This window comes from Gallinula chloropus (assembly GCF_964237585.1).
Source record: "Gallinula chloropus genome assembly, chromosome: 3".
In the NCBI taxonomy this organism is placed as follows: Eukaryota; Metazoa; Chordata; class Aves; order Gruiformes; family Rallidae; genus Gallinula; species Gallinula chloropus.
Window position 1 is genome coordinate 20188809 of NC_140087.1, and position 19742 is coordinate 20208550.

Here is a 19742-nt window from a genome sequence, read left to right on the forward strand (position 1 = left end):
TCCGATGAGGTTGGGGGATTTTTTGGAGTCTGTGGGTCCGGAATTCAGAAACTTCTTTTTTTCTGTAGATGGCATTAAACTGACAGTGAAGGTTTGTTGCTTCAGCCGTACCTGGAAACGGATTTCTTCTGAAGCCACTAAGCATTTTTCTCTCCCCCTTAAGGCTTGAAAGTGCTCTAATTCTGATTGAAAAATGAAGTTGGTGTAGTTAGTGGCTTGTCTTCATTGTGTGGAGTTCCACCTTGCCATGCACTCCAGCAAGGGTCTTCAGTGTAAATATGCGGTGCTGCTTGCCTGCTGGAGGATAGGCTGGGGTTTTGAGGGGATTTTCCCTTAATCTGAAAATAACAGAAGCAAGCACAAAGCCCTTTTTTCAGCTAAAAGGCCCAACAGTCACTCTTGCTTTTTTTTGCTAAAATCTTCTAAAATTTCCCATGTCCCCATGTTACTTGCTCTACTAAATCAAAAATCATAGATGCATCATAGGTGCTTGATGGAAAAAGCACTTTGCAGTCCATCTAAATTCTATTTTGGTTTTGCAAGGGGAACTTGGACTGGGGAGTTAGGAGATTGAAGTGTGGCAGAGTGAAAGCTGGTGGTAGCGAGCACTCTTCCCCATACCTTTCCCAAGGTACCTGCTCGGATTTGAGATCTAATGGGCTGTTTGCTGTGGTCCCAGGGTACCCAGAAACTGGGCAGCATCCCACACCACATTAGCCCAGCAGCTACGTTCTCCTCACTCACCACCTTGTTTTTCTTTTCTTCCTCCCTTCTCCTCTGCAGGGTGTGAACGGCATGTCTGTGGATGAGAAGACTGACTCCCCCATGTATGTGTATGAGTCAACGGTGCACTGTACCAATATTCTCCTCTGCTTAAATGACCAGCGGAAGCAGGACATTCTCTGTGACGTGACGCTGATTGTGGAGGGGAAGGAGTTCCGCGCCCACCGGGCTGTGCTGGCTGCCTGCAGCGAGTACTTCTTGCAGGCCCTGGTAGGGCAGACGGAAAATGACCTGGTGGTCAGCCTGCCAGAAGAGGTACAGTATGTCACCGTGCCCGTGCTGTAAACACAAACCCCCTCCATCCCCCGCCATGAGGAAGGCTTCCATGGGCCCCTGAGGTGGCTCAGGGAATGCGGCGCAGGTGTCTGTGCTCCAGCACAGATCTGAATGTGGGTTTTGTGTTTGGGTGGGTTTCAAACGGCTGAAGGATGGACGTGGTTCATGCCAGCCTTCCTCATCGGCAGTAACTCCTAACGGTTATGGCAGCAAAACTTGTAAACGGGTTCAGCTCACCTTTCTCAGCACTGCTGAGGAAGTTGTACCCAAATGCTTAATTACCGTATCTTCATTAAGGGCATCATCAGGGCCCTTATATTCTTCTGCTTTTCCAGACATAAAATTGGAAAGGGGTGATTTGGCTGCTAGGTGGCAAGTTATTGTTGAAAAATCACTTTGTTGGAGGACTCATTGCTGTCCACCTGTCTCTAGCAGCTCATATCCTTGTCCTCTTCTTTCCCCTCTCCTTCACCTCATTCACCTTGGCTTCCTCTCACCTCCTCTCATGATGAGTTTGGGATTTAACAGCTTCAGGCCATGTGTTTTCCACTGAGAAACCATGAACAAAGTCTGTCAAAAGGCAGGGTTTTTCTCATGCGGCATGGCTCCCACAGCAGGAAGCCAAGGGACGTAGAAAATACGTACCTCACTGGAAAGTTTACTTTATTTTACCACAAAATCTCACTGCCTGGCTTCCACCCCCACTGTAATTTCCTCACAGCCATATGGCCATGACAGCACAGCTACCATAGGGCACGCCAGTGGCTTTGCTGCCCATAGAGGGAAGATGTGTGCCATGGTGGCTTAGGCTGCCATCACCCACCAACTCAGCTCTGGCTTCCTGACATCTCCTGCTGGGACGGGTGGCAGATGAAGGGTGGCAGTGTACCCAAGGCATGGGTACATTGGGCTCAGTAGGGAGGTACTCTGGCATACAGAGGGTTTTTCACCATCATTTGCTTAACACCCATGAAGAAGCACGGTGTGGTTTTAAATAATGACAGGTCCTGAGTGTCACACACTGTTTTTCCCCCTCTGGTTTAGTTCTCCAGAGACTTCAGCAGCTGGGTGATGTTGTCATGGCACAAATTGGAGAGCATTAGAAGAAGTAGGTCACCGGGTGTGACTTCATGAGGCTTGACACTGAATATTACTCATGAAGAAATTTCAACCCAGACATTTTGCATAGGAGTTTAGAGATATCGCAGAGGTTGAGCTAGGATGCACACTATGATTCTGCAGTGTCCACTAATAATTTCCAGTGGAAGAATCGAGTCTCAGTCGGTGTCACATAGCTTTTGCATCGCAAAACAGGGGCAGGAGCAGAGACATGACAAAACATTCCCAGAGGTACTTAGGTAGCGAAGAGGCAGGAGAGGATCTGTGTTCTTCTACGAAGCCTCGTTGAGAACTCCATGTACAATTCAGGTCCTGTTCAATAAAGAAAAACAATTGAAATTCAAATGAGCCTAAAGGGGGAGAGACAAGCCTGTGGCAGGTTCATACTGCTGGTGTGACAACTGCAACGTGCTACAGATCTGTGTAGGCATGGGAGATGAAACAGCTAAAGGGAGGTGTTTCCCTTTAACACTAAAAGGCAGTGTTGACGCAAGTATTGATTGGTTTCAACTGGCTTTTAGCAAAAGTGGATTGGAAATCAGCAGATCTCTAATCACAGCAGTGGTGAGGTGCTGAGCCACAGGGCGGTGGGAGGAGCAGGGTGGTGGAGGGGTCATGATGTGTCTGCACTTGGTGACTCAGCCCTATGTTCTTATGACACTAAAGATTTAAAACACAAAGGTTTGTCTTTCTGTGTGTTTTATATGAGGTACTGTGTTAAAAAAATTCCTCCGTTCCATCCACAAATGATTTCTATTTAAGTGAGTCCCCTCTGGATAAATGAAGTATTGGAGGGTTACATGATGGAATCTCAGTGCAGCATATCTCAATGGAAGATCATAGAATGATCTCAATGAAAGATCAGAAAGTTTTCATAATTTAGGATTACACTGGCTGCTGTTCCAGCTCCAGCGAAGTCCATGGATTGCAGAAGCAGTGCATCTAGTTCTTGATGTTTTCTCCAGTTCTCTGCAATTGTCACGCTTCGCCTCAGACCACCACTGTTACTTTGCTGTGTTCATCTGTTAGTTGCAGAGCTAACTCACAAGCGCTAGTCACTTGGGGTAAAAAGAGCTGGGGTAAAAAGAGCTGCCTGGTGCATTTTGTTACTCCTCAGTTATTCCTGAGGTGCGTGACTCTACTCCTGGAATTGCTGTGTTTCAGAATCACAGAATTACAAGGTTGGAAAAGACCTTTAAAATCAAGTCCAACCATTCCTGTCCTATGCTAAACCATATCCCTAAGTACCTCATCTACCCTTTTTTTAAACACCTCCAGGGATGATGCCTCAACCCCCTCCCTGGGCAGCCTGTTCCAGGCCCCTCACAACTCTTTCAGAGAATTTTTTTTTTTCCAACATCAAATCTGAACCTGTAACATATAATCTGAACCTTCAGGGTGCTGGGCGCTTTGGTAGGTGCCTGTACATTGACATGGGAATTGCATCCATCAAAGAACGGCGTCGGAGCTTTCCCTGAAAGAAACTGAAATGCTCCTGGGTTTTAAGAGCTAATAGAGCAGGGAGAAAAAAAACACCATAGTTATATGGCATTAAAAGAAGTTAGCATGGTCTTCTTCAGTTTACAAGCCAAGACTGTTGTTTCTAGTCAGTGGTCTGCAGAGCTCTGGCAGCCCATGAGGTATTTCTAAAGGTATCTGTGATAACTGACTTCATCTGTCATGTTAGGGGGTTATACCTCCAGTGGAAAAGTTTCAAACAAAAGTTGAAAGCTAACATCCTGAGCCAATACTTTATTCAGGCTTAGAGACAATTTGTGTTGGCATATCGTTCCTTTAGAAAAACAGAGATTGAAAATCATTTTTAAATATAGTCTTCACAGTTCAAAACTTCTCCGAAGGTGACGATCACTCCTAAATTAACAAAGATATTTTTAAGTCAACCATGCAAGCATTGCATTTCAAATTCTGGCATGGTTTGAAAACCACTAAAGTATGCGATTGTGGAGGAAGGGCATTGTTATTATTGCTATTATGATTATTTTTTCTCAAAGGTTTGATGTTGGAGCTGGATATGGCTTTATATGTAAAGCTTTTACACTCATGTAGTGTTGGTGTGAGGGAGCTTAACATCAAAACAGAAGAACTTATTTTTGATGATTCAAAGCAGCAAATCTGCCTCTGAAGTCTGTATTGCAGACTTTTTCCTTCAGAGCATGTTGGGGTCTGTTTGTTAATCTGGCATCCAGACATTGTTAACTGTTGTCTAGCTAAACAGTGAACAGATGTTTTTTACATTATTTCTTGTTTATATCCAATTTAAAGTGAGAGCAGTCTTTATGATATGCCAGTCATTTCAGTAGGGAGACATTGTGCACACACAGAATTGAGACTGGTTGAACTTACAGGGTTTTAAACCGCTGCAGAACCTCGTATTAGACATTTCAGGTCCGTTCGAGTGTGACTTAATGTGCCACAGTGCAAACCTTTTCCTAATCAGCTTTAACTAAGTCAGTATGGAGCTAATTCTGCACTGATTGAAGAGTTTCCGTAAACCCTTTTGTACTAGCCTCTGTAATTTCATTTCATACTACACCTTTTGTTCAAGCAATGTGTTTTAGCATGTAGATAAGTGCTTGGAAAAACAGCAACGTAATAACAAGGCCTCAGATGTGGCTGTGGGGTGTGAAGAATCAGGAGTGTGTCAGCTGCCCCCAGCTAATAAAAAAGGGTCCCCTTTAGCTCTTAACTTCTATGCTTTTCATTTGCAGGTTTTGGTAAGAAGCAAGAACCTCACCTGCTTTTTTGCCCTGGGTATTTTTCAGCAGTTGTGCAGTTTTCCTCCAGCAGCTGCTGTTAAATGCACCCAAAATTAATGTTTTCCAAGAGCTGAGTTTTAAGCTGTAAAGTTACTCATTCACTCCATACCCCTAACTGTTGTTTTGTTTTATTTAATCATGAAAACTGGTCTTCCTTCCTTTAACAAGGCACTTAATTAAGCTTTTAATTCATGATAAGAAGTTAAATGGCACTTAGGAGGCTTTTTTAATGGTTTCCACTTCCCATCCAGATTACAAAAAAAGGTGTGATAGAGAGAGAGACACGGCTGTCAGCCAGGGGTATTGTGGGTCATGCCAATATTAGCTGGCAGCAGGCCATTATCCAATTAACATTGCTTCATCGCTGCAAGTAATAGCTCTCGAGTAGATGATTGAGTCATTCATGCTGTAGTGGTACTCTACTTGAGAAGGAGCCAGTGCTCCGTCAAATAGGCTTTTTATTCGCTATTATTACCTGCCTGGCTTCGCTAATAGAAGTGCACACCGAGTCTGTATGAGCAAGCTGAAAGCTGGGCGCTGGACAGAGGAGAGCATCCTCTGTGCAAACGCCACGTTCACCTGAAAAGCTGAGGCCACACTTAAATGGTGAAAAGCCAGAAACAGCACAACAATGAATAAAGCCTCTCAGTTGCATTGAGAGTCCTACAGCCTACCAGTGAGATTCCCGACCTTGCTTGGGCTTCTTTGACTTTGGGATGCACATTTGAAAACAGCTTCACCTGGTCATTCCAGCTGTGGAAGCACCAAATGCTCTTCTATCTGCTGATGGTAAACTCAGGTCATCTGAAGCAGCAGATCTGGATTTCTGTAGCACTGGTCTAATACTGTCCTTTCTGTTATAAAACCAGCTTGCTTCTCAAGTAGATTGGTTAGTTTTGCCTGTAACCCTGAAATTTCCTCAATTGGTTTCAAAAAGTAGCTACGGGTGACTTCTTGCAGTGCAGTGAACTATCTGCTGGGAATGTTCTGCCTTTCAGAAGGATTAAACAGAATCATCTGTGGCTTACAAATCTTCCAGGGGGCAAAGGGAAGCAGCATCTCTTTTAGGAAGAAGGGGTGAGATGTGCTTGGGGAGCTTTTTTGTTTGTTTATCCACATGGCTCTTTTCTTTGCTATTAAGAGAATGGTGTTCTGAGTAGATGTTAGCACACACCACGGGCTGAATTCCTCCGCGTTCTTGCTGCTTTGCTGCTCCGCGACGGCTGCTGCGAAACCTGCCGTTTCCCAAGAGGTCTATCCCTGTGAAATCTGTCATCTGCTGCTTCGGTCGATGTGGGTTAACTCCCTCACCCGGTTAATCTTCGCAAGGAGAAAGGCAGGATGGGAGCTCGGTTTGGGTTCAAGGCTGGCAAAAGCTGAGTATGTTGGAAAGCGAAGGCATGTGGCACCCTGGGTGGGACTGAGCCAGGCATCTAACATTAGTATAGCTCGTAGCTGACAGGGAGGAGAAATACTGGCAGCTGCTAACCATCCATGCCAACCCGCCAGCCTGAGGGAAAAATGCTGGGAATTAGCCAACTAAAGATGATTGCGAAGAGGAGAAAATCAAAGGCAGGATGCAGGAGGTCAACTATTACATACCCTGCTGGCTAAAGGCGATTACTATTCCTTTTTATCTCTCTAGAAATAAAAGATATTCTATTACTTTGTCTCTTTCCCTTCTGCGTAGTATGTCTGTGTATGAATATAATGTCTTTAAGGAATGCAGTGACTGAGCTGGGAGTGCTCTGCACAGGCACTTGGAGTGGAAGAGGTGATAAATGTGGGAAAGAGGAGCAAGAGGGCAAGAAGAAAATGTCTGGCTGGAAGTTTGTTTCCCAGCTGGAGAGATGTTATTACGCAGTAGGGAGCAACGAAAAGACCCTTTTACTTTGGCACCCCCGAGATGTATCAGGAGTAGCTAAGGTTAATTCTTACAGAACAGGAAGCATTAGGGTGGTTTTTCTTTTTACTCTACTGTATCAGCCATTGATGTTCCTCACAGCACTGTCCAGAATTAATTCTGCTTTGGCTGAGGAGGCAGCAGTGACCTGAAAGTATTCCCAAAAGCTATCACCCCCCCTCATCTGCAGAGATTTTTGTAGTGGAAGAGGTTGTGTCCATCAGGCTTCAAATAAAGTCAGGTTTCAAAACCATTTACTCTTGAACCTCGCCTCAGCAAGGTTGCTTCAGTGAGTCTGTATGGATGGACGTTGGGTCTTTGGTTTCCTAAATTTCTCCTAGGGAATATGTTATTTTTCATGCTGATTCATGGTGCTGGCAGTGACCACACAGAGGGATGACTGGAGGCCTTGGATCTGTAGCGAGAGTAAAACTGAGCATTCAGGTACGTTTTGAGGTCTTAAAGAACGCAGTACTAATTTGTGAGGTTCTGTGAGACAGACATGCACGTTCTTTTGTGTGCATTACATATGTAGGGTAGTACAAGGTACAAATGATGCATTTTGATGAAGCCATCAAGCTGTGATATGAAATGCAATATCCATGTCTCACTGCAAAAGCTTCTGGCACTACCTGATTTTTCATGCCTGAAGTACAATGAGGAAACTGGCCACATACTTCTCATTCGGCATGGTATAGCTTCTGTTACTTTCTGATGCGAGCTGCCTCGCTATTGATAATTCAGAGAAGAATTATCTCTGATCTTTTCCAGTGGAGAAAGGTGAAATACAACTCTGTTGTGTTGTGGGGAGAGCTGGGCTTAAAAACCCTGAAAGAAAAGCCATGCATACATGCATGTTAAGGGGAGAAACTCCTGCAATAACTCCTTTGCCCTTCCTTTGGTGGTTGTACTATTTACTTATTTATTCGAGTAAGCATATAAAAATACACTGTCAGAGGGGATATGGAGATGAATGTGCAGAATGAAATTCACTACAGCGATAAGTGGACTCAATTTTGTTGGCTTTGTTGGACTCCCGCCTGCCGTTAGTGCTACGTCGGGCTGACTGACTGTGATTGCACTCACTATTGAAATAGCAGCTCCCAGTGTGGAAACTTCCTCGTTCAGACGTGACAAATGTAATCTAAAATGTAAAAGATGTCCTGAAGAGTAAGTCCTAGAGGTAGGCTATGCTAAGAGCATGAGCAGAGGCAATAAGTGTGTGTTACAAGAGGTATGTTTTGTTTGGGGGCTTTGTTGTTTGGGGGGGGGGGGGTATTTGTTTTGTTCAGGGTTTTTTCTCTCTGCAGAGATATGTGTGGGCATGAATGGAAATGAGTTGGCTGAGCCATGACTGAAAGATCTCTTCTCCACCCCCTCCACCTTTGATTCTCTTACCGTTTCTTTTTCTCTCTCTAAAAAAAAAAACAAGCACCCCTTTTAATTTCTTTAGTGTCTGCTTTTAAGAGTCCAGAAATACAGACCGAGCATTTGCCTTTTGAATAAACAGACAGATAAGGCCCAGATAAGACACGCCTCTGCTTCACCACATCAGACACCACAACCTGTTAGGTACTTTCTGGTCCCAGTACCAAGCTTTGTTTCATTAACATTCCTAAGACCCAAAGAAGATAACGTTTTATCTCCATACAGCACTTTCAGACGAGGATTCCCCAGTGAATAATGTCAGACTGACTGTTTTTCTCAGCTACCAGTGAAATTGAGCATGTTACAGGGTGGAATATGGCATGTATTCAAATGATGCACTGCAGCAGTCAACAAACATTAAGGCTAGGAAGTATGGTTCAGTCGGGAAGTGAAATACGGGTTTTAGGTGAGTAGAGGGCAATTGAATCGTACTAGGATTTGGGAATGGGATGCTCTTTGTGAACTTAACAGGCAGGCTGTTGGTTTTTTTAGAGGAACAAGTCGACACACTTTTTGTTATGTGTTTGGTGCCAGCTCTGAAGAGAGAAATGGATGGTTTATTCCAGGGCTTTTGTGCAGCACTGAGTTTGCACTTCGATAGGAGATCACAAGGAAACACCTTCGAGTCCCAGTGTAGTCTAGCACTGCTAAAAGTTGTGTCCTTGGGCACTTTATTTACTTTAATAAAATAAATAGGGAGGAGCAGCTGTATTTGGTCAAATGACAGATCCATCTAGCCCAGGCTCGATTTGTTTTAAAAATGAGATTTAATTTCTCTTGAAAGAGCTTAAGAAGGACGCTTGGGTGAATGTTTAAACACTGAAATGAAAAGAAAGTACCAGGCTTATCACTATGAAGTGTGTTTTAATTTACTGGGGAAAGCTATCGTGAGAGCCATTGGCAGTTGTTTTGAAGCCAGATCAAAATCAACTGAAAAATTTGGCATGTGATTTTTACTGCTCAGTGATGTGTGTGACTGCACATTGTTTCATAACTGTAAGGCAAATGGCCTTGGAGAGGGACTAGCTTTGGACACCCCTTGAAGAAGTTTGGTCCTTAGTACAGACATAGTTGAGTGGCATTTCAAATCCTAAAATAAGATACATCAGAGTGAAAATAAACCTTTCTGTTGTTCACTTTGCTTAATCTGACCCTGTGAAATGAGGAGGGCATCAAAATATGTGATTAAGTGTAACTGTTAGCTGCACATAGAAGTAATTAATTTTTTTATTACTATTTTTCTTTTGTATTTTGGCAAATTTGGGTGGTTGTGTTTTTTTTGCTTAAATTTGCATGATGCATCTTTAGGGTTGCTTTAGAGACAGTGATGGTGGCTATGGAAGATTGTGGAGAAGAGGTGGTTAATTCGTTGCTATGACCCAGGGACTGCTGCTATCTGGGGTCCACAGTTAAAATACCCATAGCTGGGCGGAGAACAGCGGAGAATCGCAGTACCAGCACCTTCAGTAAAACCAATATATAAACAAGGTGTCACCAAACAGCTGGAACTGAGAGGCATCAGCTCTGAAGTTAAATAATGGTAACATAAAACTTTCAGCAATAGATTTTTGAGGTCTCTTGTGAACAAATAAAATTCTGTCATCACCTCTCGGCAAATGCTGGGGTGGAAGCTGATGATGCATCAGTTGGGAATCACAGTGTAGGTCTGTGCATCAGGTCATGATGATTAAATCACCTTGTGTGAACCACTTGGCTGTGTCTGCCTCTCTAAATGCTCTGGATCACATTACCTCACATGGAGGTGAACAGACTGACCCACAGCTGGCACAGCTGCTGGTCCCAGAGCATCCTGTGTAACTGAAACCAGAGCTTCCAGTTTATCACTCCTCAGACAGTTTCAGTCTCTCCTTCTTCCTTCTGTATCTTTTAAGCATTCAGGAGGCATTGAGGGGATTTTCAGACTAGTTGCAGCATTTCTCAAGATGATCAGGGTAGGATGGAGCTGCTCACTGCCTTATCTGGCTGATTGGTCCTGAGTGACTGATGGACTCTTCTCTGACTGTTCTTTTTGCATCACCCATGAGATCCCATGCACTGTCATCAATAACAGCTGCTGGAACCATCACATCCAAGAGGAAAGTAGATTAGGAGGCATGGAGCAAATCAGGAAAAGTCTGAACTGCTTCAGACTTGAACCATTATCAAGGATACTTAATTTTTGCCTAAGTGACAAAATTGTTTTATACCCAAGTTCAAAAAGAAAATCTGAATGTGAAAAAAAAAATCTTGATACTGAGAACAGGATGTGAAAACTTTTTCCTGTATTATTGTAGCTCTTGAGCATCCCATTTATCCTAAGTTAACAAGACTTGATCTCTTCCACAGAGGCCTAATCAGTCTTGGGAAAGGGTTCAGAGGAGGCCACAAAGATGATTAGAGGGCTGGAGCACCTCCCCTACAAAGAGAGGCTGGGGGAGCTGGGCTTGTTCAGCCTGGAGAAGAGAAGGCTGTGGGGGGACCTCACTGCAGCCTTCCAGTACCTGAAGGGAACATACAAACAGGAGGGGAATCAACTTTTTAAAAGGGTAGACACTGGCAGGACAAGGGGGAATGGATTAAAACTAAAGGAGGGAAGGTTTAGATTAGATATTAGGGGGAAGTTTTTTACAGAGAGGGGTGAGGGGCTGGAACAGGCTGCCCAGAGAGGTGGTGGATGCCCCGTCCCTGGAGGTGTTCAAGGCCAGGTTGGATGGGGCCCTGGGCAACCTTGTGTAGCTCCAGGCCTGGAGGTTGGTGTCCCTGCCTGTGGCAGGGGGGTTTGGAACTCTGTAATCCTTGGGGTCCCTTCCAACCCATGCCATTCTATGATTTTATGATTCTATGGGAGCTGTGGGTTTTCAGGATCTCAGAAACCAGGCATCTTTGTTTTGGTGTTAAAGAGACCATATTTAGTTGAGTATATCGCACACCTGGTCCACATCATTCCCTGCAGCAGCTACTCATCTTTTCAGAACTGCACTTCAGAGAAACAGAAGTGTGCCGACTTACTGTAAGGACTGCAGAGAGATTTGGCAGGTGTGACCCAGGATGGATTCAGTGGTGATGTATTCTCACTGCTTCCTTCTGTTCCCATGGTGTCAGATGTACCTCCTGAAGCCAGGGCTGAGGTGGGGTTATGGAGGTAGTAAAATGGAAAAGAGACCATCCAAATAAATTAATTGACCCCAAAAGGGACCTGAGCAGTGCTGATAGTTTAAAGAGGTGTGGGTATGCAGTGTATTGTGGATCAAACACTTGGTTATACTCTACTTGAAATTTGCTTGCTTTGAATGGCGATATGACAAAATTCCCCGGTCTGTGTATATACTTCTTACTTTATGTTTCCCGAATGGGTAGAAATGCAGTCTGTGGCAGTGTTTCAGGGCAAAAAGAGTAGATTTAAAGGGGAAAAAAAATCATCCATGAAAACGTTACCAGTGCAGTTCTCAGTTTCAGGAAAAAAATGCCTTTGATGAGGTGATCCGGGATTTTCATCAGGCTGTCAGCTAGGAGGCTGAGGCTACATTTCTGGCTGTGAAAAGCTTTTACTTGTGGGAAATGTGTTAGGTTTATGCTTACCTTTGAAATTCAGACCTATGGTCCTCTGTTTCAGGGGCCTGCAGCTAGTTAGAAACAAGTCTTCAACAACTCTGAAAGCAAAATATCTTTCCATCTCCTACCACACAGCAGTAGTACAACATGCCTAGCCACCTCTCTCCCCAGATACACAGGCTGCCCTCAGAGAAAATTTTCCTGTCAGGGTATTCTTGGTCAAGTACAACCAGAATAAGCTCAAGTTATTTCCTGCTTCTTTCAAAGGATGGGGTTGGAGCCAGTAACCTTTCAAGACAGGAAGAAGCTGGGGAAAGACAAATCCTGACAACTTCCCTTCTGCTTCCCACAGAGGGCTAGTGCTCGTTTCTGCTTCCAGAAGGGGAAGCTGGACCTGAGGTGGATGGGTCTTCAGCCTTTCCATCTGCCTGTCAAACTATTTTTTTTTACCTTATTTTTATGTGACTGCAGTTTTCCACATTCCCCTATGGATGGCTTTCTGCATACGGCTGTTTTGTCTGGACAAATCAAACAGTTGCTGTCTATTCCTTGAACTTGTTCATTTTCAGGAGACTGGACACATCAAACCAAGGCTTTGTTTTAAATGTCTCAGTTAATTGGTCAAATGCAAGACACAAAAAAATAGAGTTGCCTGTCATTTGTAAGAGCTGTCCAACCCTGTCATTTTTGTTTGGTTTACATAAGCAGTGCCCCTTGAGGATGAGTAATACGTATGCCAGTGTCCTAGGAAGTGAAGACAGAAGAAGTGTCCATGACATAGGCATTCTACAAAGCAACATGTTCACATTTATGAAGTCATCGTAGCATTCAGAAAGCAGAAAAAGTTGCTTTCAGTAGAGGAAGAAACCTTTAAATCAGTAACTCCTTTTCTTCTTTCCCTCTCATCTTGCAGTTGGAGGACTGAGAACACCGATTAAGAGCTACCTCAGGCGTGATTTAGTCCTGCTTCCTTTCCAAAGCTGAACCTAATCTTTCTCTCACAGGATTTATTTCATGATAACACCTGAACTTTCCAATTGGAAACCTCAGTTGAGAGGACATAGGGACATAAATTGTTCAAGACTAGCATTTGGTCACATCCTGGCCTCTGTCTTCAGCTGGTGATGCACAGCCAAGGTGGGCCTAGCCGGAACCACTGCCAGGGCTGCTGTGCTGGACCTCCTCCAAGCAGCTCTGGAGAGCAGACAGGCATTGCACACCGTAAGCTGCTCTTCTCAGCCGGCTCGGGGCAGGGGTTCAAGTCAATCATAGCCTCAGGGGCCAAGGCTCTTTGCTCCTGGACTCTTGGCTTAGTTTTCAGATACAGTTTTACTCTGAATTATTTTGTGAGGTTACAGTCCAGTTCTGAAACTGGTTTTATGAAGCGGAATCGCATAGCTAAAGGAGTGTGAGAATTCATGGTCATTTCTTGTCACTGTGCTTTCTACTGCTTGTTTGAATGGCAAGGTTGTAGTAAAATCTCTCTGAAAATTCTCTTTCAGGAATGGATGTTTTACTCCAACTAGGCTTTTCCCAAACTGCAGTAATTGCATGTAGAGCAAAAGAAAGGGTCAGGTGTCACAGGAGTTCTTCAGAGACTTCAGAAGTAGTTTTGCTGTTATAAAGAGTGGAATAAGCATCATTGTAGCTATTTGACCAACTAATTTCCCTCGTGATATTAAATGGCTTTAAACTGAAAGAAGGTAGATTTAGATTAGATGTGAGAAAAGAATTCTACACTATGAGGATGGTGAAGCACTGGCACGGGTTGCCCAGAGAAGCTGTGGCTGCCCCCTCCCTGACAGTGTTCAAGACCCGGTTGGAAGGGGGCTTTGGGCAGCCTGGTCTACCAGAGGGTGTCCCTACCCATGGCAGGGGATTAGAACTTGGAGGTCCCTCCCAACCCAAACCATTCTGTGATACTATGATTAAAATTTGTAAAGCTGAGGTTTTCACGAGGCCTTTTTGTAACTAATTGTACTATTATTATTAGGGAAGAGAGAAAGTCCTTCCATTTGCAGCTTGCAGCTCTCATCTGTCTGCAGATAGATATATATTTGCAGGAGTTAATAGAATCACAGAATCATAGCATCATTTAGGTTGGAAAAGACTTTTAAGATCATCAAGTCCAACAATTAACCCAGCATTGCTAAGTCTACCAGTAAACTATGTCCTGTTTCTAATTTCTCCCCTTAAAGCAAATTTTACACAATTTGTGTATGTGTGCCATTTTTTGGTACCATGCCAAGCACCCTGTTTAGACTCTTATTAGTGATTGAATGAACAGAAATAGATACTAAGGTCTGGAGATAAAACCTGTTCACATGGTTAAGACTCCGTAAAACCTCCACAGCGGCCTGCTGGAGAGTGGATGTGATCTGTGTTCCCCATGCCCATCTCTGCTGTGGTCAAACAGTGTCTGTCCTGCAGCCTTTGAACACAGGGTCCTCCAGCACCAAATGCAGGAAGGACTTGAACTCTACTGTCTCCTTAGGACAGCAGCCACCCCAGGCGAGCTGGTATTTCCTCACCCTCTTTGTGTGTATAGTATTGGTATGTGAATGCTCTTGCTCAATCCTGTCAGCAGGATATCATTCTATTCTGGGGAAGGTGAGAGCAGTACTGGAAATGACGCAGCTCCAAAATGTATCAGCTTTACTCCTTTTACCCCCTCACCTTAGGGTTGTACGGCAGCTACTGTACAAGGGGGAAGCATCAGTTTTTTATGAAATGGAGAGCAATGAGAAACGCCATAGCTGCCCATCGAGTAAACAGGCTTGTTATTTGGTGTTTGTATGGCTGATGAGCTCTCTGCATTTCACCAGTGCTCTCTTTTGCCAAGGTTTTTTAAAGGTCCTTGAGAAGCCTTTATGGCAAATAAAGTAACCTTGGCAAGATCCTGCATTACACCATGCCCTGCCCAGCATTCCTGTAGTTCTTGCCATTTCCTGCCCCTTCTAAGACGGCTGTGGGTTCGGTCAGCAAGTGTGTTCTGTATTTCCCCAACAAATTATGTTTAAGATGTCTTTCTCTGCAAGTGTTTTTTACTGTGTGCGGTAGATCTGCACAGGGGCGAGGGGATTTTTGCTTTGTGTGACTACGTACTGTTTTGTGGCTCTGTTTTATTTCCTCTTTAATCCTCCTCCCCCTCTCTCTTCTACCTGGAACGTTAAATTAAATCTAACATAGCAATACGTTTAGACAGAGGCAGCACTTGGCTATGCCAGTTCCCCAGTGGCTTTAAACTGCTGGCTGTAATACTGCAAACAAATTCAGACCCTGGCTTGGCCAGCAGTTCCCCCCAGCTATCTGCATGTTCACTCTACAGGCTTTATTTTACCTACACTATTGGAGACTGCGGAGTCACAGCCTATGTCTCATTGTTATGCATGGATGGGAAATATTCCTGTACTTATTTGCATTCATTAGCTGTTGGTAGTTCTTCTGTTGAGGTCTCTAGCCTTGTTTTTACAGTGCTTTTGGCAGTGTTTCTGCACTTGGTGTGTGAATTTTTATGATCTGTTGCATGTTATTCATGCAATTTCCTGCCCTGTAATGGTATCAGTTTTCCAGACACACAGGAATACAAACGAAAACCCAGGAGCCTGCATTAGCATAAAATGTCCCAGTTCTGTCAGTTTGATTAATTTGTCTCTTTGTCTCCACTCTATATGATAAGTGCTATTAATGGTTGCAACACTTCATATGTCAAAGTCTTTCTTCCTAATGACTTGAAAATGTGGTTTATTTCCCCCTTTTTTGTATTATTTTTCTCATTTAGCATTCCACTCAAGTATAGATTTATGCCATGCTCTTTCATTATCTGACTGGTTGCAGCACTGGAGTGATTACATATGGTGTAGGGTATGAGGAAAGATGCGATCCCAGGGGCAGCAGCTGCTGATGCAAGCTGAAAATAGATCCAGCGTATGCTCAGCACTTTTCCCAGAGGTCTTTTATTTATTAGGAACAGTCTTGGTACAGGACAGCTTGGACCCTCATTTAGCAAGATGACTTTTTGCCTTTCAAGAACAGTGCAATGACTTTGCTCTATTTACTGACTGCTGTGTAATTTTTTTTTCACTGCCTCCTATCGAAGCAGTGACTTTACCTAACATAAACTGGAATATAATCCTGATTTATAATGAAGTCAAGAAACGACAGGCTTCATTTGAAGTAATGGAACTTGACAGATCTAAGGTTTAAATTAAATAATCCTATTTGTAAGACAGCATTTGTACACGGTACACTGATTTAAAATGAACTTCAGTTCTTCTTCAGTGTATCCTTTACCGTTAGCTGTGTTTTGCCTTCCATAAGGCCTTTTGGGGGAACCAAATTCATTTGGAGAGACCATGTTTGTCTTTGTAAACACATGTGGAGCAGTACATTGTTTTCTTTCCTTTAGTAAAGAAGGTCTTGTGAAATGATTCACAAAAGAACTCTTTCATTAGGGAGAAAATATTAACGTAGAAGGCTTATTATTGCCAAGCCACATCTAACCTGCTTTGGTGGTCAGAAGAGGCCAGATGCTGAGAATGAGGAGAGGGAGGGTGCTGGAGGCAAAAAGGGAGGAAAGGTGCAGCTCAACTCTTCCCCTCCCAGGAGCGGAGATTCATCCTGGCAGTGATTTCTGTGGAGGTTCATCCAAGCAGTGATTGCTTATGGATTGCAGTATGGAAGAAGATCCCTCCTCCAAGCTGTCCTTCCCCTGCAACTGGCAGAGAGGGATGCTCAAGTATGGCGTTTTATGCTGCCTCTGCACCCCACTTTTCTCCCTCTGTCCCCATCATACCAATGCAGGCAGTGAGAGCCCCGAGGTGTGCTAATCGAGGGATGGTCCTGCTGTGGCTGGCTGCTCAGAGCCGGCAATAAAGCTGAGCTCAGAAGGAGGGGTTGGTGGAACAAAAGGCTCGCAGACAGGGAAAAGAAGGCAGGGAGCATGAGATGCTGGAGAAATGATGGAAACGGGCACAGAAAAGGGCAGGGGGGATAAAAACACTAAAGGTACAGCATAGGATTTTTCTGTCCTGGATTAAAGGAATTTATTTTAGAAAATGCCACCTTCTCCCTTCTCTCTCTCAGCATCATGTTTTTGCCTTCCTTTCTGGTTGCATCTAGTTGCCACTGCCCCTGCCTGTCATCTTTCTCATTTTCCTTTGTACCTTGCTGGGATGCAGCCCTTTCCCAGGAGCCTGACAAATGCTGTCACCCTGGGCTGGTCTTGCAGGCTCAGGCAGAAACAGTCCAGCTTGCCCATTCAGCGTGGTAATATGTCTCATGCTAGGTAGCCACATCACTCTGCCATCACCCCGAGTCATCAGCTTCCCCATAAGCCCCAACAGAGGAAATGTCACTTTTGCATCCCTTGTGCTCAGGCAGTGTCAGCTGCTGTCACCGTTGGAGGCTCGGGCCTGCAAATGCTCAGTGTGGCCCATGCCACTTCCCCAGTGGCAGCCTGCCCCAAGCCTTTACTTTTGTCCCTCTCCAGCAGTGGTTTCAGGCCCAAGTAGCTTATTTCTCCTCATTTTATTGAGCTCCACTGACAAATAGGTGGTGAAGAAAACAAGATGACTGCCAAAGGTGTTGCTCACACACAGGGGGTGAGCCTGGCCTGGGGACACAGGGTGAGAGGCTTCCTTCTCCCAAGGGACTAAGAACTATTTTTTGCAGGGAAGTAATAACTTCTATTAACTAGAAACCAAGCCTGAGTTCTGCACTGCTGTGATGAAAGGACAGGACTCAGGAGTATTGCAGGGGAATGTAAGGAAAAATGAGCTGATAAAGCCAAAGCAGTGCAGGCCAGCAGAGAAGGCAAGGGCGAGGAGGATCCAAGCACCAAACATAGTGTTGACATCATGTGGGCCCTTGCTCCTCATCTAGGGAGAAAAAGCAATAAGGCCCAAGAGTAAAAGTCCACCAGGAGATTTTAGAGTTGCTGCTGATAGCTTGAATACTGCCCCATCTCCCTCCTCCCAACAGACGTGTGCATGGATACGGGCATTGCTTTCTGTTCACTTGGAATTAATAGGATTATATACGAAAGGAAAGGAGGCGGAGTACACTGAATTCTGCAAACACAGAGCTTCAGCCTGTGCTGCTTGATCTTTAGAAAAATAAATAAAATAAAATAGCAAGAACCAATTCCAGAATGATTCAGTATGCAAATAAACTGTTTTTCATTACTCATGGCACACATAAATGTGCACTGGTGACTGAGGCAGCAGAATAACACTTCACTGTTCATTATCTTATCAGACAGTGATAATTGTAGTTAATATTTTCTTAGTAGTGTCTCTGAGAGTTTATTTATACTGTTAATAATCTGAGCAGCTGTAATGATGCTGGCTGCCAGAGCTGTAGCCTTTTAGAAGCACTCTAGTGTGGAAATGATACGACAGTAATAGAAATCCAAGAAGAAAATTATCTTTTTGGAGCAGATGGGGCTAATTCAGTCCCTTTCACACATGTTCACATTCTCTAGTCTCTTTCTCACACTAGCATGTGTGGGTGCACGTGAGCATATGTACACACACACACAAGTAGCTATAAAGTCCTGACTTCCACCCTTCCTGGACAGGGAACTCACATGTCAAGCTGGAAATGCCATCATTCTTCTACCTGAGAGTTTTTCAAGGGTCTCTAGGGTAGATGGTATTTTCTACATGTTGCTTTTTGGGTAGATCTTAAATCTTGTGTATTAATCAGAAAGAGGGAGATCAGTTCCTTGGAACAGCATGGAGCTGGGCACAGCACTGGGATGCTGCTGCCCATCGTTCCTGCCCTTCCCATTGCTGCAGGATGCTTTCATGGAGCCTGCTGTCCTTCAGGGACTGAAAGAGCCATTTACCTTTGCTTACAGGAGACAGGAAATCTCGGCAAGAAGTCAAATACCTCCATTTTTTTCTGGTGGGATTTACAGAGCCTAGCTAACCTTTTGGGCAACCACAGGAGGAGTTAACTGCTCCTCATGGAGGATGGGAGAGGACCAGCGTTGCCAGCTCAGCAGTGACTGGTTCTCCTTGCAAACGTGCTTTGCTGAGCTGAGCGGACATCATTGATGAAATGTGAACGCCAAGCAGTGGAACAAAAGCCAGTGTAATCCTCAGATCTGTTAGTAGCCGTGCAAGAACAAAAACGAAGTGAACACAGAAAAATTGCATGTCCAAATACCGGAAATTAAAAGGCAAGGTGGGGGAGGAGGCAAAGGAAAACTGGAACAAATGCAGCATTTGGTAGGTTTTGTTTTAAAATTACGATGCCTGCAGGAAGCTGGGTTATTTGTACAGGATTTCAGCCTACCAGTTAGTGACTGTGATTGACTGGTTACCTCATGAAGTGCAATAGCAAAGCCTTTGACATGTAGTTCCTTCCACAGCCCAGCAAAAGCATCTCTGGATTTGAAATGTTGCACTATTTACTGGGCTGTGGACTCAGCTTCCCCGGCGTAAAGCTGCCAGGGATTTTATATGCTGTGCCATGCGGGCGTGTGGTCACAGGCAGCGCTGGCAGCGCTGACATCGTCAGCCCCGTGGAAACCACGGCAGAGCATCCGTGAGCTGCATCAGATGTTGTCCAGCCCCATCTCGTGAGCCTGTTTCTTCTCCAGCTCCTTTGTCTTCTGATTCAGTTCTTTTCCTTAGAGTGGAGCCTTGTGTTTTCCTAAATCATATCTAGCAGAGCCTGTTTCTTCCTCTCTTACGCTACGTGAAGTATAATAGTAAGGCTTGCAGCAAGACGCCTTGCTGTGAAGTATTCCTTGTTTTTATAAAGTAATTGCAGTGTATTTAATACACTATTATATAGTTTATTCACACAAACAAATTTTGCCATGCTCGAGAAAGAGGAGTCTCTGTGCAATTTACAGGTCTTTGTAATTTTTCTGTATTGTTGTGTTTGCTTGT

General features: G+C 44.3%; 1 protein-coding gene across 1 annotated transcript in view; it reads left to right on the plus strand.

Moving 5' to 3' along the window:
- Window positions 1-795: 795 nt before the first annotated feature.
- Window positions 796-19742, plus strand: part of BACH2 (BTB domain and CNC homolog 2) — a gene marked incomplete at its 5' end in the record, with an annotated part of 45794 nt that continues 26847 nt past the window's right edge. Inside the window, one exon of the mRNA XM_084261680.1 lies at window positions 796-1038. Within this exon, the coding sequence (XP_084117806.1) occupies window positions 796-1038 (243 nt within the window). The remainder of the gene's footprint in view (window positions 1039-19742) is intronic.